The sequence below is a fragment of the Tetrao urogallus genome, assembly GCF_951394365.1.
Source record: "Tetrao urogallus genome assembly, chromosome: 11".
Classification (NCBI taxonomy): Eukaryota; Metazoa; Chordata; class Aves; order Galliformes; family Phasianidae; genus Tetrao; species Tetrao urogallus.
The window spans coordinates 8343621-8365737 of NC_136824.1; the positions used below are offsets into that span (position 1 = coordinate 8343621).

Genomic DNA, 22117 nt, shown 5'->3' on the forward strand with positions numbered 1-22117 from the left:
GCTGCACCGCCCCCGTGGGCCGATGGCGGCACCTCCCCCTCACCTGAGGGCGGCGACATCCCGGAGTGGCGCGGCGGAGGGTTAACTGCACGGACTTCCAGCCTCCATAGGCAACGAGTAGGAGACCTGGGATAGAAAGGATCGGAACACGGCTCTGTCGAAAAAGGCTTGGCGGTGCTTCTGGATGGCAGCTGGGCGTGAGGCAGCGACATGCCCTCGCAGTCCGGAATGCCAAGCGTGTCCTGGGCTGCATCCAAAGCAGCGCGCTGAGGGAGAGGATTTGCCCCTCCGTTCTGCAGTGTGAGATCTCACCTGGAGTACCGTGTTCAGATCTGGAGTCCTTAGTAGAGGAGAGACGTGAACCTGCCAGAGCACATCAAGAGGAGAGCCACAGAAATGACCCAAGGCATGGAACACAGACTGAGATCTGGGGCTGTGCAGCCCGGGTTGTGGGGAGACCTGAGAGCGGCCTCTCAGAACCTAAAGGGGCTGTAAGAAAGAGGGGACACTCTTTAGCAGGGTCTGTTGTGATAAAACAATGGGAAATGGTTTCTGACTAAAAGAGGGGAGATTTAGACTGGACATAAAGAAGTTTTTTTATAATAAGGGCAGTGAGGCACTGGCACAGGTTGCCCAGAGAGATGCTGGGTGCCCCATCCCTACAGACACTGCAGGTCAGGCTGGACGGGGCTCTGAGCACCTGATCAGCTGTAGGTGTCCCTGTTCAGTGCAGGGCAGTTGGACCAGATGGCCTTGAAGGGTCCCTTCCAACTCAATTCTTTGATTCCTTACTTCAGGGAGCAGTTCTGCGCTTGTAGGATGGTGGTTACCTGCTGCATGGATTCAGTGAGAGCATGTTTCTGCAATCACATTAGAGAGCCTTGTCTGATGTACTTCTATACAGGTTTAATTCAAGTGCTCCAAGTACACTGCTTTTGATTTTCCAATAGTTTTTTGTTTTTTTTTTAAAACAGCATAACATGTAATAAAGGCGAATGATGTCGAAGCGAGGTACAGTTAACAGTAAAACACAGGACTAACTATGCTTTTCCCACCTTGAATGGCTGACTGTGGTAGTTATTCTAATAGACCTCAAACAGCAAGTACAATGACTGCACAAACCTGTGCACAAACCTGTTCTAAACACAAAAAGTTGGGGCACTTTCTCAGACATTTGAGCATACCAGTTCATTAGGCTCAGACATGTTTAGTTCAGTATTGTTTTTTGATTTCTTTTTGGTGAGTTTTGTCCCAGGTTTCAGGTACTTTTCCTTGCTATGAATGACCTGGATGTATTGGTCATTGCTGCTGTTCTGCGGATCACTGCTCGATTCAATGGAAACGGAATCAGATTCTGTTAGAGACTGCTCCAGTATATGCTTCATTTTAGGTTTCACATGTGGCTCAAGATAGTGCTGATCAACATTTTTCAGGTGCACTTTTTTGTAGGCATATGGAGGTCTGTCCAGGTCTAGCTCAAAACCATCATCCCAGGATTTGTAATGCACTTTGGCTAGGTCTTTGCTCGTAAGAACATGGCCATCAGCACGCTCCCCAATATAAAATCGCGGTGCTGGGCGAAGGTCAGACAGTGACCGAGGGCGATGGGATCTTTTCATATAGCGTCTCCCAAGTTCCTCTTCATCCTCCTCATCTTCACTGGGATGAGGAGAATACATGCGTTGTGGTGTTTGAACCACGTATCTTCTGATATTGTGCGGATACAACTCAACAATATCTTCTGGCTCTTCTATTCGGAATTGCCTTTGGAGTCGGGAGGTAGAACGGGCTGATTTTTTGCGGGGTTCACTTTCATTAACAACATAGTATCTGGTAGCATGTGGTCTGCGTCCCACAAAAACAGGAGCCCCCGCTCCAAAAGCATCTGGATTTACCTGCCGAATGCTCTTCCTAAAGAGAGGCTCAGAGTGAACATCCTCAGTACGTTTTTTGAAAGCCACTGGCGTATAGGCCTTTGTTTTACAGAGCTCACTTGCACTCCCATGCACAACACTTGGGTACCTTTAGGAAAAAAATAAAAAAAAAAGGGAAGGAAATGTTAGGAGATATGCTTACCAGTATAATTAAAACGGAAGATATTCAGAGTGTTACCGGCATTCTGAATAGTATCTACAAATGATTCTGCTTTTAAAAAATTCCCCAAGCTGTTGTACAAAACCAGTCTTGCCTGCTAGTGGTATGGTCGTTTCTTGCTTTCTGTACACTTGATACTGAGGGCGTTAAAGAAGCTGAAGTTGTGGGGGTTGCATTCACAGGTCTTGCTGCATCAGTCGAGGGCACGGTGTGGGGCACAGTCTGGGAGATGGTTTGTATTCTGGTGCCTTTGCTCACAGGAGATTCAAAGTTCAAGACACTGCCATTCTTCCGTGGGGTTGAGGCCCGAACACAAGACTCCTGGCTAATAAGACCACCGTCTTGGTCTGGTCTTTTGTCACTCCCATCCAGATTCTGGAATCTGGCTAGAAAACAGAATTTATCACAGGAACTCTCCAAGCCTCTAAATTTAGAAGTTGTGTAAATGCACTGGCTCAAATTTACCCAAAGGTCAGAGAATTTAATGTAGTTTCTCATGTCTAAAATCTGAGAGGTAAAAGGTGTAGGCACAAATCCCCTCAGGCACAGTAGATGATTAAGTCTGAAATCTCTTCAATGCAGATGAGATGTTTAACTTAGAGAGGTCAAAGGAGCCATTCCCTTTTCCCCTCTTCTACTTACTACCCTCTGAATTTTGAGTAAAATCTGACATGATTTAATCATCAGGAATGTCTACTAGGTTCTGTCCTGTGGGTGGTAAAAGCAAGAAAATACCCAGCACAGAGATCTCGGCAGGCTTTAGGTGTAAACTACACACCTTGGCTTTCAGTGCTGCCCAAGATTAAGTCAAGCTGGGCTTAAAAACCATCTAAAAGCATGACTACACAGGAAAAATGTGTTTTGTTTTGTTTTTAATACAGTTGAACCTCCCTATGTGTATGAGAAATAAAAATATCTTCACGTCCAAATCCCTTATTAATAGTGGAATTTCCTAAGCTCAACAACTTACCTACTGCCATTTGCACCACCTTTTTCTTATCTTCAGTTCTTTCCTAAAACACATTCAGGAGAGTGAGAAGGTTATTTTGGATTAGAAAGTAAATCCAATACTGCATACAGATAACAAAAGCAGGATGGATTTACATTGTGAAATATTGAAAATGACATTAATTAGGCTAGCACTTCCCTGAAAACCCACCAATTTGTATGTGAAAGTACTTTGAGCTGTACTTACTGCTTGTATCTTCATTCTCAGCTGATTGTTGGTGAATTTCAATGATCTTGCAATACTTTGTAGGTAATAGATCAGCATGCTAGAAGTGAAAGAGGTGATTATGAGTCACATTAAACACTCTTGACTGTTTTCTCTTTAAAGGTTTATGAGTCATCAAAATGGCAAAGTCAGTCCTTGTGTTCCAGCATTTCCTTTATACTGTGATAATAGATCATACCTTTCTTTCAGGCAAGCATATATGAAAGTTTAACAAATAAGTGATACTGAAAGCAGATTTAACTACAGGTCGAATTGTGCTTGTGCTTTTTACAAGTCTTTTTATTATGCATGTAGCCCTGTGTGCATTTCTAGCTTACTCTGTTTCAGTTCCAGACACACTCAAAATGAAAATTGTGATAGATGCTTTCTCCCCCCACTTTTTTTTCTTTTTTTTTTTTTTTTTCAGCCCAAAGTTACTGAACTACAGCTAAACTATAAGCTCAATCCACTGTCATTTTGTTGGCTGGCTGGAATAACACCTTGTTACAATAACACTGACCCAACTGACATCAGATCTAGCCTGACAATGGCTTTCAAATGAAACAGACTTATGGCTGAACTAGATAACATAAACATTTATGTAGGTACTCAGTCATCAGTTTGAAGCAGTCAGTAAATTTGCGTGCATTTCTAAATATGACAGAGGAAAAAGATACAAATAGTAAATACTGCTTTAGGTCCTTTCAATTAATCTAAAAACCAAGCTGGTAAGACAAACTGCGCTCATCTGTTTATGGAGAAAAAATGATAGAAAGGCACCTGCAAAGCAAATGATACTTCACAGAAGCAAAGTGAATTTCCAACAGCTCAAAGTAAATATTAATTCCCAGCTGTGAACAATTATTTAGAGTCTGGCATAAGAAAGGACTTCCACTGGATAGTCTGCAGGAAGCTGTATTACATTAACACTTAAGAGCAGACCTTCATAACTGATTTATCTTGTCAGGGATCAGTGTGACTGGGTAGCTTCTTTCAATGATAGCCTGTGAACAGAGTTCAGTCTAAGTAGAACTAATCGCCCTGAGGAAATGGAAAATTATCTTCTGAGGTGCTCTTGAGTGGGAAGAAGGATCTTAAAACTTCCTGGAGCCAAGAGCATTGTAAGCTTTGACACAACAGAATGGACTTCCTTTAACACAGGGTCCAACTTCCTTTAGCACAGAAGCAGCTTTTTGAAAATAGGGTGACGGTATTTTTAACATACTCTCATTCCCATCCGATGCTTATACCATACATTCAGTAAGGTTGTTTTTTTCTTTGTATATGCTTAATAATGTTACAGTTCCTCAGTATCAACATGAGACTGTCTAGAGATGAAGTTAGTATTAACACAATCGAGTTAAATTTGCTATGAGAAACAAAGTACTTACAATAGAAGTAAGAGCGCAGGGAGGACCACCACAGGACTGCTGATGTAAGTAACCACTGAGTTGAACCACACAGGAAAATCATTTTTAATTGTTTCAGAAACAATATCATATATTTTGTCTTGTCCACTACAGGGAAAGAAAAAATAAAATTAAATCGTTAAAAATCCTTGGTGTGTCCACTTTTTAAGCAGCGTTGCACTGAATAATAATAAAAAAATTAATCTAAGACCACTTATATACAGTATACTGAAGGAAAAAAAAAAAAAAAGCAAAAACAAAAGCTAAAGGCCACTTGTTCATTACTTACATTTTAAACAAATTTGCAAGAGTGCAAAAGCACTGACCAGGCTTGAAGGGTACCAATATGTGATAAATTTCTTCATGGCACACTGCATCATTTAAATATGAACTAGTGGAACCATGTATATAAAGCAAAACACGTAACCTCATTTAGGATGATGAGGTATTCAACTAATTAATTCTTAAACTGGAAAACGTGGGCAGCATGAAAGCATTGCCCCATCCAAAAACTACTATTTATTGATAATTTGGGTATTGTTGAACCTGATTAACTAATTGAGGGTGAAATAAAATCATTGCCATTTTCATTAGTCCGTTAAACTTACCTGAAAGGACCACAGGTTAAAGATGGCTTGTATCGGGCAATAGCAAAAATTGTTGGTAACATGCACAAAAACAACATGAACAGCAACATGGCCAAGTAGAAATTATTGGATCTGCAAGAAGGCATAAATGTTTCAGATTACCCTAATCAGGGAGAAAAACAGAAGCAACATGAAAGATGCAAGTCTTCATCTACCTAACAAGTTCAAGATTACATTTCTGAAAGATCAAAATCATTCTGTTCTGATTAAAAAGTCTGTACAGAGCCACTTTAAATAGACCCTTAATGGTCACAATTTTATTTGTACTGCTTTCCAGATACTGCTGCTACAGTCAGAGAACTGTTTATAGCACTGTTCTATAAAAACTCACTTGACTGTCCAGATTTGTTGGGGAAAATATGAAAAAAGAAGCAGAATTTGATTCATCTTCAAAACATATTAGAAATAACTGATTCCTAAGATGTAAAGATGCCCTAAATTATTTCAGTTTGAAAAAATAATTCTTATATTCATCCTGATAGTATAAAAAGGGGAAGTTCTATTGTGTGATGAAGCAGATAAAATAGGATACTTAATGGTTTTCATAAAAAGAAACACCAAGATACAGAACTTGCAGCGATTTACACATGGAGCTTATTGCACTTAATCAGATTGGTATGGAAATAAATGATCTCTGTCAGGCCGCATTTCCTGGTCTGGGAATATTCTGTGACATATTATTTAGTTTGATTTCTGTTTATCCCCTAACTTTCACAATAAAAATACTTTTGATGGTACTGCTTGATTTCCTCTGTGAAACGCCAAGTTGGCTGACGAGTCCTTCTGCCCTGCATACTGCCATTGAAACTCATACCTTCCCTTTTCCAAGAGAATATCTAGATGTTTTCAGTACAATCACAAACCAGCTTTGGGCAATTCGATCCCACTTGAGTCTCTTTTGTGTGTATCTAAGTACCCTGCTGTAACTCCAAATTCTGCAGTTTCTTGGTAACTAATTTTTTTTCTTCACAGGCCTTTGATATCTGTCCATTTTGATTGTCAATTTTCAGAACTAAAAGCTCCTTTTGTTTTGTTTCTGCACACAGAAGACATTTCCATTGACTGCGTTGCATTTATTCTTTATCTTACATTCTTATTTGGACTAACCGAGAGGCTCTGAAAACCTGCTGATGTGGTACATTACACGTTAATACAGCCCAGCTCCTCAGGTACATGAGTCCAATCAACTTGAGGACATTGAATGCCGGTAAACAAGGTGAAAAGAAGGCTCCCATCCTGGAAGAACAATGTCATGTCAGTGCTCAGTGTTGCCACAGCAATTTTAACAGCAAAGCATTGCATGAAAAGAATAGGTAAGCAACAAGTCACTAGCAACAGACAAATTCTTAATACAATAAAGTGTAAGAGAATGCATTGGTAGTATCTTGCTGAAGTACATTTCATTGATAACTGTCATACTTGGCAATCAATCAGATCACTTGCGGATTACATACCAGATCATTCCTTGATTGTAGACCAAATGCAGTACATTCTCTGCAATTTTGAATTCACCATATTCTGGCTACAAGAAACAGAGTGTAGGATAAATATTTCACCTTACTCTTACTTTTTTTTCTGGATCGCTTATTAGAATCGTTTGGCTGACTCCATTTTCAGACAGCACATGGCCTGAAATGTCTGGATCAAATACCACCTTCTGGCAGACAGTGAGAACCCAGTAAAACCTACTCAGTATCAGGGGATTAGATAAACTAATTCATCTCTAGTTTACTTTGTTTACTTAAGGACAAGGAACAGACTTAGCCTTTCATGCCTACAGCTGCTTGCTAACCAAATACTACAGTAATTTCCTTCCTTCTTGGATCACTGTCTCTATTATGGACAGTTGTTACAGCTAAGAAAGGAAGATATGGGATGCAACATGTTCCCTCTGTTTTTCTAAAGGCCAACAAATTACTCATCATTTTCTATGGGATTGTTCCATAATCTCATTCTGGGAAAGACAAAAGTCTGTGCACCACAGCCATGGGAGTAGGCCTGAGAAAAATACTCCATCTCAGCATTTATCCTGTACTCTCCAAATAAAACTCAGTGCAAGTTGTGCCTTTATAGATTGTGCTATGTAGAAATTATTTACCTATCAAAAGGCTTTCAGAACATCCAGTACTATGGGAAGGAGCCCACCCATCACCAGCATCTTTGTTTCATAAAATAAAAGCCTGTACTTACAAACTTGCTTTCTAGGTCCCAGCACCAGCAATCACTTAAATATCGGACACACAGTCCACGGAAAAAATCAATTAGCAGGATGCTCGCAACTGTGAATATCATGTCGATGATTGACAGCTTTAGCATCTCCTGTAAAACATATCATTCCAACATATTGAGTCATTCTGGAAACAAACTGCCTTGCATACAGCTCTTTTGCATTTATACTTGCATTTCATATTTTGGATCATGCTCAGTACCCTGATGAAGCATGATTTTATACGAAGTTTCCTTATATGCATTTCCTGTTTGACTTTACCCTTACTTGTCTTTGCTCTAATGTAAAGAACAAACATAATTAGACTTCCAGTGTGCCTTCTACAGTTTGCAGCAATAAAACTCTGGGCATGGTGGTCTCAGCCTTTCTAATGAGCCTACTGAATATTTGTCTAGATAGACAGGATGCAGCTATTTTCTCTATTGTACCCAATCCTTTGTTGTACTGACTCTTGAAATAGACACTTAATAAGTCCTTCACAAGGAGAAATGCTTGTTGTTCACCGAAAACCACAGCCCAATGACCGTAGGATCACCAAGCCACAACAGAAGTCTGTTTAGTGCTTACAGATTAATGGGGTTGCACCTTAATTAGTTGAGCCTTGAAAACATACAATTAAGTAGAAAAGATTATCTAAAAATAAAAACAAAGATCTCTAACCCATTCTGTAAAAGAAGAAAAGAAAGAACAGTTCAAAAAAATACCCGATGCCTGTGGAATAGGGAGGGCAGCAGGCAGAATAGAAGTCAGCCTAATAGACCTAGGAGGAAATTTGGCTCCTGACGATCAAACAGGACCTTTAATATTGCTCACTCTGGAACAATGAACTAAGCAAGCCAGAAATGTGCTAGCATCATTTTTCATTTAGTGGCCTGGGCGCTGGATGAGTGCAGCACTGACAGTGACCAAAGTACATCAGGATCAAATGACAACCTTTGTAATATGCATCCTATTAAAATGCAATCTATCTGCATCATTCATCAGTAGAGATCTGCCTGTGCAGAAGACAGAGACTGAAGGCTGGCTAAGGACACTTGTACAACACTAAGCACATTGTATATACTGAACAACAAACAAAGCTCTTGTGTGGCCATATCAATCTGTGCAATCTTCCCTCTTTCTATACAGCCCTTAGCTAAATTTCTGGAATTTACACCAAGAAAACCTCTAAAACTGAACACAGTATGACATGGTTTTAACTTATGGTGAAAGAGGAATTAGGAATAAATAGATTCAATAATATAACAGTGACATACTTTAGGAATAAATAGATTCAATAATATAACAGTGACATACTTGACCAACGTAGGTCTCCCAGCACTGATTCTGGGCAGAGCTAGAGGAAGCTGTGTTGTTAACCAGTGAATCAGAGGTCGGCAAGCTTTGAGTGTGAGATTTGTTGCTGTTCATTTGTGCATCAGAAACAGTTGCAGATAAATTGCCTTCTTTAGGAGTTCCAGTTGCAAAAGAGGGGATAGAATTACTGGAATTGCTGTTAACCTGAAAAAACAAATGTCTTGAAAACTGCATTTTCACCTGTACTTTTTCTCTCTTTCTTTATACCTGCATACATGCAAAAGCCTCATGCCTTCAACAAGGCATATGTACACATGAAAACACTTCACACGTTTTCAAGCAGCAATTAGGTGACTTTAAAGTAGCTGCCAAAGCACAGATGCAGTTGGAAATTTTTTTAGAACAGTGATAGAAGCTGATTTTAGGTCCAGTACCTCCAACTACCTAAAACGCTGACATTTAAGTAATCGAGGAATGCACGTAAATATTTATTTCTCTACACGTCAGCAATCAAATGGATCCAGTTATCCAAAAGACTACAAGTATTCATAAGTGAACATTAAAAAATAAACGTCACAATCCTTTCAAATTGTAGTATGCTGTAATGCTTGGATTTCACACTAATTTTCACCTGAGTTGATATATACTACAGATGGAATTCTTTCTATTGTAAAGTCGACTCATGTTGCACATTAGCAAACATTAAACTTACACTGTCACTCATACTGTTCACTTTATCCAGGAGAGCAATGATCAAACTGTAGAGATTTCCCAGATAGAGAACAAGAACTCTGAAAACAGTAAGACATAGGTTATCGACATCCCATGAACTTGTAATATATTCTCCTGTCTGGTAGAAATAAAACACCACCAGAACTTTCTTCTTCCTCCCTTGTTCTTCACATTCTTTCTACAGTGTATCATGTCCATACCTTGCAAGCTGAAAGCGAAGAGTGGTCCTTGGATGGTACATCTCTAGAGCTGCCACGAGTTCAAAAGCAGAGGGTGCAATCATGGTAATCAGTGACACAACTACGCTTACCTACAGAACAGAAAGGCACAGCGCTGTTGTAGCTTTGCACGCTGATATCCTATGGTGCCTTTACTGCTGATTGGAGTATTGCTGATGCACGTGCTTTTGTGACTGCTTTTCTTGGAGAATATACTTTGAAAAATTATCATTGGCATTAGTAATAACTGCAGTTGGGACCCAAAATTGAAGACCTGACATATCACTCAGGAATCTTTGCTGTAGATAGTTATATTCTAGCTTTAAAGCTATTAGCTTATGAATATCAAAATTCACCATGTTGGAAATACAAAGAAAGTATCGTCCTCTGAAATGGATTAATTGTTCTCTGTACACATTTACTTCCTATTCTCAGCATCCACTCCTTCCTCTGAATAAAAATATTCACAGAACATGCAGTATTCTTCAGCTGACATCAATAGCCATTGTCAAAGCTGATTCCTTTCTAACAGCTCTTCCTAGCTCTACAGCTCAGTGTTCACTCAGCTCAATCATGGGCAGAAGAGACTTCAAACTTTGCCTTCATGAAATAAGAGCCCACTAGAACTGCAGTCTCAGAGCAGCTTGCTGCCCACGCCAGCTCTGCTGACACCTTGGTGCAGACAAAAGGAGCAGGCGTGCAGAGCTCCAGGTAAGCACAGCTCAGCACTCCCACTGCTCATTTCTCCCAGCTCATCGCTTGCAGTTTACACCTCAATGCACACTATCATTACTGAGAGCCCTGAGATAACAATCCTGCTTCTAACACAGCGGTGACAAATATGGCGTACCTCATTTTTTTCCCAAAGGGTCAGTTCCCTCTTCTTGCTCTCTAACTTTTGGGATCGATCCACGACAAAGTAAATGATGTAAATACTTCCAGTGAGCGAGAGAAGCACGAGGATGTTTGCAATAATCCTTAAGCTGATTGTCACTGCCCTGAAAAACAAAAATCACCCAACCAATATAGCAGGCTGCCTTATTACACCAGGGCTCTTTTCTAACATGGCTTTTATAGGCATGAAACAATCACAGAGCCCTGCTTTCTGCACTGAAGCAGTGCTTTGGAAAGTGCCTCCAATCTTACATACATACAGGTTTTTGCTTTTCTTCTTTTCCTGCTCTTCCAATATAGCTTCCTTGAAAGAAAAAAATATATATTAAATAGCATTCTGCCAAAATGATGCTAATCTTTCATAGAAGGCATCAAGCAAAATAATAAAAAACTTTCCAATGTTGATGCAGCCAGGTACCCCCTGGACCATTTATTATGGAAAGATTAAATCTATCCATGCTTTTACATCATTAACATAATTTTTATTCTGTTCAGTGAAACTGCACCACAAGCAAATTTGTTTTTATTTTTTTAGCTTTTTATCACACATATGGTGGCAATAAACAGAACACAACAGGGACAGAAGAGTTGTATTAACATAGGGACAGAAGAGACGTATGAAATGGAGTGGCAGTGTCAGCAAGTGCAATGTGACTGCAGTACCACAGGGAGGTGTGATATCCTCCCCCAGGCAAATGTATCCATCGGTGAATGCCAGGAAACAAAAAAGAGCAAAAAGAAATGAGAGGAAAGGCCTATTTAATTTCCAAATAGCCAGAAAAATAATTTGTAGAGGGGCGGATTACCCGAATGCTGTTAACTATGGCAGCCGCTTTGCTCTCTGCAGCCTCAGGGTTTCCTATTAAATAATCCCAGGCACAGAACAGCCTCCAACAGAAAGTGTAGTTTTCATCGGAAGCACTTGCTAAACTCATTCTTGAGTTCTTCGCCATTCTGTGAATAGAAAAATAAAAAATGATTGAAGCTGGTGTGTGAAAACGTATATCTCAAATCACTGGGATGGTTCATAGTTTTCAGTTTCTTTTTAGACGTGCAAATAGTTTGTGGCAATCAGTGTAATTGCTGGCAATTTTATGATGAAAATAAAGTGGGGTGAGGTTCTGAGAATGAACTCGATGTTTGCTCTTGTGCAGAAGAGACTCACTGATTGCATTTTTCATACCTGACAAATAAAGCAAGTATATTTCACTACAGATGTGAACATTTTTAAGATCACCAGCTAGGGTTCAGCTAGAAGATACTATAACACGAAATCGCTATTACTGTGAGTATGAACTGATACTGATACGGAAAAACTAGTGATCATGCAAAACCCGTGTTTTGTTTTCTGTTTATTTTCATCCTCAAAAATTATGTTATTGTTAAATAGAAACCTAGTGATGTTTTACAGACCCTGGGAAAAAGGAAAAAAAACCACCTAGTTGGCTCAGGCAAAAGGACAGAATGTTGCAAAGTCTAAGAAATGAAACGAAGATTAATAGCTTATGAAAGGAAGGGCAGCCAAATGGACAATGTTATATGGGGAACAGTAATCAGGCAGGCAAGAAGTCAGTGGGCTAAATCAAAAAGAGAAAAGCTAATCACATCCTGAAACTGCAGATGTGTAAATCAGCATCAAGAACACCAGTGACCCTCAGATCAAGCTGGAAGGCAGAATAAAAATGGATGGAAAGAGAAGGATTGGTTTTGAAATGTAGTTATTACAAACAACACTAAAAATTGCATTAGACTGCACTATGCCAAGTACGCATCCAGAAGGGAAGGGAAAGTGAACCAAGAGGACAGAGCGACCTCACTCCCTCTCGGCACTGCACATTCCTGGATTTTATGGCCAGCACTTGCAGTCTTGCTCTCTCCTACCTCCTGGCTTTCAAACAGCACAGGAATTAAGCTTAACATGAATGCAAAGGCTATATTGCTCCTATGACACAATTTTTGTATTAGTATTTCAGTAGGTGAGAATAGTAATGCTGAAAAGCATTATACTTAAAATCTATGTTTCTGTCAGAACAATATACTAGAAAAAAAGCATAAGAAACTTGCACCTCACGCTGTACAAATACAAACCACACAGATCCATGTTACCCTCCTTTTATGGAGTGGGAAACTGAAGGGAGAACCAAGATAAACATCAGCAAGACAAAGAGCAAGCTAGAATTGAACTCCATCTGCATTCCCGCCATTAGCAGATGCAAACAGGTTAACAGAACCGTGCAGAATAAATGCAGAGGAAATGGGATAAGCGTGCCATTAACGTCTGCCTGAACATGCAAGCTTACGGATAGCCATAAATGAGAAAAATTACTTTTTTAAGAGGATGATGAAGCTGTAAGCAAACACTGCCATGCCAACCAGGAAGTAGGCGAGAGGCAGCCGGTATCCTGCTTTCCCAATCTTCCTTTCTCTGCCATAGTAGCCATAAAACAAAACGGAGTACTGGAGGTAGCCCTGCAGAGACCAGAGTCTGTAAGTAAGAGCGGTAACAAATAGGTACAACCAAACAGCAGTAACAGAACAATAAAGAGTGGTTTTAGCCTTGCCCCAAGTGACCAGATGGTGTCCAGGTCTTGTGCAGTTTTCATGTCTTCTGGGCGAATGGTTTTGCTGACAGTGCTGCCGAACGGTGCACCAGCCAGTAGCTGGGGAGAGGAGAAAAGAGGTCTCTGACATCGCATCAACCTGTCTGACCCACAAAGGGTCATTCCTTCTCCTAAGCTAGAAACTAAGCATTTTAAAGCTGACTGTCCATTTTAAGTATTTTTAAGTTACATATGACAGTGTTTCATCTCATTATTTTTTTTTTAATTAAGTCTACTTGCAAAAATGAAGTAAGAAACTGAATACCTTCATCACTTCAATTTGCCCACTGTTTCATTTGGTGGCTTTTTGCATTTTGGCTTAGCCAGCAAGAAGAAAAATCAGATATTTACATGTTTTGATGTAAGCATGTAAGCACAGATGTAATGTTCTGATGTAATCTGAAGCACAGATTGAGGTAAAATCCTATCTATGAATTATCTCACAAAGTTAATATATAGCCTAAAATTGCATGCAAGATCTAAACAAAATAATGGCTGTTCAAACTTCTAGAAAATAATTTCTAATGAACAACAATTTGTCTGGAGGGAGATGTTACTTTTTTTTTCCTGCCTATAAATCACATTTGCAAGACCTAAGCAAATTCAATACCAACTGCAGCTTTTAGGATTTGGTTCTCCATTTTAGTAATCGGATACAAACATATTCTATAAAAGCATTGGTACTATGTTGACAAAATATAATCTCTAACACTAATAGCAAAATTATCCTTTGGCAGAAAAATGTAGAACCCTCTTAATAATGGTGTTTATTTTAATAATTCATTTGAAACTGTGCATTTCAAATTGATGTACGCCTTTAAGTGTGGCATTTGTTTAATTCAGAAAGGAAAGCACAACGGGTAAGCAAGCATGTTTCTGTAAACATTAGCAACGTGTTCTTACCTCTGGTAAGACTACAAATGCTCCTGTCATTATGGTAAGTACAATATTGATTCCAAACAGCCATCTAAGGAAGATGAAGTAAGAGGCAACTCCAGACCCAAAATGACCTTAAACCATAGAAAAAAGTTATCTGAGCAGCACAGTCTATAATAGTTCCCACTGTTTATTCATTAAGTATTACCTGAAATCTAAGCAAAAGAAAAACCTGCCTCATCGATGCAGTGTGAACAGCAAGGTAGAGAAAACATCAACGTGTCAATGAGGAAAATATGATTATGCCCCAAGCTCTGTTGGATGAATCTGTAATTACCAGCAGTATTTACTCAAGAAGCTGCTGCACTGGGTGATGTAATGCAGCAATTCCATTTGCTGCGGAAGCACAGCAGCACAACCTAAGTGCTGATGTGATGTTCAGGGCTGCCTTGATTTAATCTAGGACTGCTGAGGTGCCTTCACACGGCTTGGTCCTGGGCTTGACCCACGGATGCTGGCCCACAGACTGTGATGAACTATAACCAAAGCTGCAATGGACAAGGCAAATTTCTTATTTCTACATTTACTAATTTTTTGGTTACTCCACACTAAGATCATCAATGAGATCTGTGCAGTGCCTAAGGCATCAGGAGGAGTAAAAAAAGTGAAGCTCTACATCAAAGTCATGCTGTGGGTGGAAGGTTGCGTTTAACACTTCCTCCCAAATACTATTTGATTCAGTAAATGCAAACATGAACCTTAAGACCCAGCATTTCATCAAACGCTTTACAGTTCCATCCCGTTAAATCCTTAGACTTACTCTCAATTTTTTTAATTCGCATTTCCCAAGGAATAAAGAGCACCACAAAATTATATGCCAGTCGAAGAAACTTCCTCCAAAGCTATGGAAGAAAAAAGCAGAGAAGAAAAGAAAGGTGATAACTTTGCATGGAGAGGAAAAAAAAAAGGAAAATAAAGAAATGCATCAGTGTCTCTCATCTGGTATTGCAAGAAATACTAGCAGTGTTCTTTATCATCATCTTAGACCATGTCTGTGGGGTGGAGATGGGCATGGTGAGATTTAGAAATGCACAAGATGTGGGAGGGCTCCTTAGCTTCTGTTATCATTAATAATATTATGAAGGGGTTTTCCTGTTACACTCTTTAATTTGTGCTTAAAAGAAATAATACAGTTACCCTACACATAATGAGTGTTGGGTGCTGATTAACTTCTGAATTATATCCCTTGCAGAATATCTTCAAGCAAAAACACACAGTAGAGACAATTAGATTAGATACAGACTCTAGGATGAAAGCCTTGATTTTGTCATAGGAAGAGGAATATGAACAAGAATGAAACCCAGTGTCTGATTTACCAATGCAGACTCTTAGCACACTCCTCTTTCTGGTTGACATCCTAGTTCCACTGAAGTCCGAGACATAAAACAGTATTTATGTTTACAGCATCCTACTTCCACTGCATTTTCTACGCACAAAGGCAGAACAAGGAAAGATGACAGTTATGCATGTGGCCTCTCATTTGTTCAGATGAATAAAATGCATGGTGTTCAGTTTTACCATTATAACCCTGACTTCTAGAATTGAAATACATTGCACTGTGAAAAGTCTACTCATTGTGATGACACAAATGTTATTGACTGCTTAGATGACCAAAGAACTCTTCTCTGTTGGTTGCATATTAGGAACAGTTTCCTGCATGTTATTAGTTTCTAGTAATCAGGGCCAGAGTCTATTTTCAATTGTGTAAATAGATTTGCTAAGATTAGATTCAAATTCTTCGAATATGATGCAAGCAAAATTCTTTAACAATGTATTTACAACAAGCTATTGCAGGATTGTCTTCCAAACTAAAAGCTAGACACATTTTTCATGCTCAGCTATTGAACTGTGGCCCCATGGTCTGCTGAAATTGCTCTTCAGAGAATACTAACATCGTATTGTTAGTATCCCATTCCCATCACCCTCTCTGGCAGACATCAATATTCGTATGATTTGAGAAGGATGATTCTAATGCGTTAACACAAGGAGATTTATCCCTCACACATCAAATTAGCCTGAGAAATTGTAATGACTAAATTCACAATTGAAAAAAAAAAAAAAAAAAAGACAAAAAACAAGTTCTTATCTACTTCTTCTTCCTCAGTAGAACTCTCAAGTTGGAAATCAGAATGACACAGAAAACATACGTGTCTGTGAATAAAAACTTTAGACAACTTTTGGTATGAAGAAGAGACATAATTTAAGAAAAAGCAGACATACCTCCGCACCAGCAGCCTGGTAACCTCTGGTTCTAGTGAGCCTCCCTTCGTACTTCAGCACAATCTCCTTTGCCTGTCTGCACAAGAAGGTGGAATTTTGCTTGACATTGAGCCCAGTGCTCTGAGCCTTTAGTTCTGCACAAGCAGCAAACAGCTGCAGCAGAATGCTCTGAAACACTGCCATGGATTAGGTTTCCCTATGAAATCCTTAAGCAGGCAAAGCTTTTTTCCTATTGAAGATTTACTGTCACATTAAAAACACTGAGAGCTCTGCCTGAGAAAACTTGACATTCAAAACTTTTATTGCAAGAAGGGTTGTCTGTTCATTTATTTCTTTTTCCTCTCTGTCCTTTTAACCCAATATGGCACAACTAAAATGCCTAAAATAAGATTGTCATTAAAGTGTGGTTCGTTTTATGTGGATACGAAAGAATTGCTCTTGCAAGATTCCAAGAGGTGCATATTCATCTGATCCTACTGCTGCTCATACAGTCTTTAACCTCAGCAGCAGTTGGATGGGGACCACTGGAAACTCATAGACGCAGAAGTTGTGGGGCAGCAGGAAGGCAGAGAGTCACAGACTGTGTAACTGAGGAAAATCATAGAATGGCTTGGGTTGCAAGGGACCTCAAATGTCATTGAGCTCCCACCCCTGCCATGGGCTGGGTCCCCCACCAGCTCAGCTGCCCAACATCCCATCCAACCTGGCCTTGGGCACCTCCAGGGATGGGGCACCCACAGCGCTCTGGGCAGCTGTGCCAGTGCTCCTCCACCCTCAAAATCTCTTTGCTTCCAAGATTAAACAAGGACTCTGCTGGGATTTCCTCAGGACTGTAATGGTACCCTAGCATCAGATGGCTTTTAAGAGAAAGATGCCACATGAAGAGGAAGAAAATAACGTGATCCCAAGCATATAATGCTGTGAAAGACATGACAGAATTTAGTCCAAACGTTGGGCACGCACCCTTTGCACTGTATGTTTGGTGTTGTTACCTGAGCGCCCGCAGCTTCTGCCTCATCGGCCACGGCCTGCAGCGTATGTTGGACATGACCTCCTTCTGGTACTGGATGTTCTGGAAGACTTGCTCTGGGTCGTGGCTGTTAGCCTTCTCTTCACTGATATCCTCATCTGAATTGCTGAACACCCCGCAAGAGGAAAAACAAAACAAATTATTCCCATCTAGATCCCCATCATCTGTTGGTTTGTGCAGTATCCAGTTCACAAGAACCACCTAACAGCAATAAGGGAACTCACAGAACCCTGTTGTTTCAAAGTTGATAAATAATCTGGATGACTTCCACATTGATGGGATGTGTCTCTTCCTCCCTACCTCTTGCTGCTCACTAACTCATCCATGCTCCCCAGCTGAATTCTAGTCTTTCCTCTGAGTGTTTCCAGCTTGTACATCATGCTAACAAGATCTTCCACATATTTTTCTGGAACAAAGTGCCATCTAAACTTTTCCATCAGAAGTACTTAAAATTCATTTACTTTCCATGCACTCTCAGCCTTTATCTTTGATTTTAATAGTGATAAAATATTTCCTTGTTAAAACAGAGAGGGAACAAAGGCTTAGCACATTCTGACCCTTTGCTCCTGTTCTTTGCTGATGGGGATGGAAGCACAAGACCACAGTGCACCAGGAATTAAATTGTAAAAATTACATGTGCTCTGATGTAGATTTCTATGGATGATTATTAAATCTTCTGATGCTGGCACCACATTCACTTAGCTGCAGCTCTCTCATTCCATTTGAAACAGGGAATTTCATGTGAGCCAGCAGCGTGAACAGAACCGAACACCTCCAACATCAACCAGCTAGCAAGTTTTCCAACTGCATCTCTGAGTCTTCATTGGGAAAATTCTCTGCAATTTTGCTGAAAAAGCAACATCTTTGAATCACTTGGAAATAAGTCAGAACCTCACTATTGCCCTGTAAAAACATTTGAAGGATGCACTTGGCCAGACTGTGTATCTATCAATCCACATTCTGGCTCTACCCTCGGCCACTGTGGACATTCAAGGAAAATGCATAATACAAATGAAAGGTATAGAGATTTCCTACTCTGCTATTCTTTGGAATTACAGTGAAGGTGCTTATGGTGCAGCAGGGAGTATGACTGGTAGAAAGGGAAAAAGAAAACAGCTTTAAAATACATCTAAATATAGAGAGAAGAGTGATTCTTCTTTTTCACGTTACTGCACTCTAAATAAAAGACAGACAAGATCTCTCTTTTCTGCTCGATAAGGAAGATTTGCACTTCAGGAGAGAGGAGGATCCCTACCTGTGGGGCGGCTCCTGGTAGGTGTAGATGTTGGTGTGCCGCTTCACCATCCGAGACTTCTTGCTGGACTTTGCAGGCTTTGCTGCTGCTGCAGCAGCGCCCGGTGCTGCTTCCATGGTGGCAGCTGCCCCAGCACCAGGTGGGACTCTGCCACGCTAGGAGGAAGCCTTGAGCCCCTGGCCGGGCGTCTGTGAAGCAGCCAAGTGTTACAGAGCAGAGAGCAGTGAGCAGTCCAGAGCCCTGAAGCAGAAGATCTCGCCCTGTGCTGCAGCAGTGGCAGGACCTGAGCCTGGAAGTGCATGCATGCCTTAAAGTGGCAGTGCACAGCAGCTCCCGCCAGGCTGCTTCTAAGGAAGCTTCCCAGGAGCAAGGAAGGGAACTGAATCCAAGGGCTTGCCAGCTGCAGTCCTTACTGCAGAGCCAAGTTTCCCTTGTAACATGATGGGATCCCTCCAAATGCCATCCTTCCACCGGGCTTACCCACTATGGGTGATGTTTCCACTGACATCATTGCTTCATATGTTTGAGCAAGTGTTCCTGCTGACATAAAGCAAGAATTGTTTGTATTTTGGTCTTTGATAACAGAGAAAATGCAACAGCAGTTTCCTGCAGGGCTTCAGGCTCTTTTCTGAAGGACAGACCCCGCACAACAGGGCCGCCTCTCAGCATGACCTGCATTCACCATGTCTGGATTTAAGACTTGGGTTTTGGGTTTGGATTTAAGACTTTGGGTTTGGATTTAAGACTTTGAAGGGATCAAAATACCAGCCCTTCAGACAAGCTCACATGACCAAGAAATTCACTTTTTGTCAACATCTGCAGCACCTTAAATAAGCTCAATCTCGTTACTTACTGCATAATTTTCAACATTTACTTTAAAGATGAGTTTACAGAGAGCATTCACTTATTCCTAACTTGGAATTTGTTTCCCTTAATATTTCTGTGCACAATGTGGCAAGATTTTCAGTTACATAAATCAGCAGTGTGTTGTAGCTCACTTTTATTTGCAGCCTTTCACAAGAAAGAACATTAAGTTCTCTCTGCTAAATTGCACAGGCTGCTTTTTTTTTCCTTCTGCCTTGAGATAATAAAAAATATTGCTATTTGCTGAAAACTCTTACTTTCCACTGTTATGGTTCTGTCTGTTGTACTCTATGTATTTAGTTCAATAACTCAGCAGCAACTTAGTAGTCACAAGCCTTATTACTATGTAGGTAACTCTTGGACCAGAAAGAATGAGGCTTGTGAAGCCCAGAGCCCAGGTGTGTCTTGTCCGAAGCCTTGCCAGAAACCTGGGACAAAGCAGAACAGCCTCAGAACAGTAAAGAAATGCCGTGTCCAGAATTCAGTGAAACCAGGCAGCTGTGCTCTGCACCACCCTTTTCATTCCTTCTTTTTGTTACATGCACATGGCATGTAACACAGCAAAAACCATTGGTAGAAACATCACTTCACCATGTTCTATTTACAATATAGCTTTTTCCATGAATTGACCTTGTTGATCCCAACTGCGTTCTGAACATCTTCTGTACAAACTGCCCTTAGACACAACAGAGACTCCGGTAATCAGCTTCCCAAGAAAAACAGAACATAATAATTTCAATTTTTCTGCGCTGCATGTTATTATTTTTCATAGTGAATCTGTAGAACAAAGGCCGTTAAACTGATAAGCCAGAGCTCTATCTGTGTATACTTAAATTCACTAGCTTTTGGAATGGTCTTCGCTGTTTGGCTTCAAATCCACAGGACAGAAGAAACACCCTAATGTCCTTTCTCCGTGTCAGAGCATCCATCAAGTGAAAGCAAGCAGCCAAAAAGGGCGTCTACCAGCCCCGATTCGTATCTCCATTAAAGGGCTAATCACTTCTTTCCATCTGGAAAAACAAATAGGGGAACAAAGCCAGAATTTTCTCAGTCTGAAAAGCCCTTTAAAGCTCTGATATTCAGGCAGTGCTGCAAACACACCCACTTCACCACTGTTTTGAACCTGCTGCAAGATATGCTTTCAGCTTTATAATTTAAAAGCAATAAAATGTTAGTTCAAATTATTTCCTTAGTTGTAGTTAGTTATTTGCCTTTGCATTATGGCCAATGGCACAGAACTGGGAGCAAGATTCTGTTGCTGTGCTCAAGAGAATAAGTGAATAACTCTCTATTCAGGCCAGCCTGCTCAAGTCCTTAGTTTGGTGCTTATTCCGGTTACGTCTACTCATTGCTCTCATTTAGAAAATTGATTTTTTTTCTATAGATGCATCATTTCAAGCAATGAGAAGTGGCGACGGCTCTTTGTCACCCTGTATCATACAGAAATGCTATTCTGGGCCAGACAAGCAGAGCATCTAACAAATCTGTCCACCTTTCCACCTTTCAAGCTGACTGTGTTAAACCCAACTGTTTCTGCCTCTGCCTCACTGTTCCTACTTCCCAGCAGACCGTGGGCTTCCAATGCAGTAGTTTTCATCCGAAGGAGCCACAGAGTAAAATTTAACATCATTTGTAGTTCCCTGTGATTACACAGGTCACAGAGAAAGCAGCGTCCTTTTATGTGATGATGGTATAGCACCAAAAACATTAAAATATCAACATTCACAATTTATATGGATTTCAATTAGCTGAGATATCTTAACACGTCAACAGGGAATATATTAATTTACTTTCTCTTTATAAGAAGAAAGCCTAAAATCTTAAAACAAGGCAACAATTTAAGCCTGACGTTTATACGACTCTAATAGTGCCAGTGCTAGAATCTCATCTATCATGTGAAGTTACTACCAAACACTAAAAGCACAGTGAGCAGCCAGAGACTCATGAATTCAGAGCCCATCTGACAGAAGGATGCACAGGATTAACAGAAAATAGAAAGCAGGCTCCAGGACCTGATCTCTGAAGTTGGTGGCGCATCCTCCATGGCCCATATCCCTCGCAATGGCTGCTCTCTAAGGAAGGAAGGATTTGCTCAGATCCGCAGCAGGGCTTTTGGTTTGCTTTTCAGCTCAGCAGACAGTCCAGCAGCCACAACACACAGCTGCCTGTACCAATATGCTCTGCTGAATCCTTAAACATACTGGGGTTTGTTTACTCTGAATGAATACTACAGTGGTTATAAATTAGACTTCAATTGCCATTAAGTGGATGTAAAACAGGACAATAACCTTTTACTGCAAGATGTATAATAGCAGCTATCTGTGTGTAATAGGAAGTCTCATGTTTGATGCATAGGGCCATTCTGCATTTTCAAGCAGTTAGCCACAAAAAAAAAAAAAAAAAAAAAAAACAAACCAAAAAACACAACCCAAGCTGTTAAACTACAAACATTGAAAATTCAAGCAAACAAGCTTTTTGTGCT

At 40.3% G+C, this 22117-nt stretch overlaps 1 protein-coding gene across 1 annotated transcript; it reads right to left on the reverse strand.

Annotated features, from left to right (window-relative positions):
• Positions 1-1166: 1166 nt before the first annotated feature.
• On the reverse strand, positions 1167-18887 carry TMC3 (transmembrane channel like 3; the record flags this gene model as incomplete). The annotated part of the gene is given in 24 exon segments (XM_079540764.1): positions 1167-2022; positions 2189-2480; positions 2737-2770; positions 2774-2802; positions 3065-3107; positions 3290-3368; positions 4699-4824; positions 5325-5435; positions 6471-6599; positions 6818-6885; positions 7554-7682; positions 8887-9114; positions 9599-9677; positions 9819-9928; positions 10687-10834; positions 10991-11034; positions 11537-11684; positions 13057-13199; positions 13292-13390; positions 14234-14340; positions 15027-15108; positions 16487-16562; positions 17479-17622; positions 18772-18887. Coding segments are annotated over 24 exon segments (3420 nt in total).
• Positions 18888-22117: the final 3230 nt, after the last annotated feature.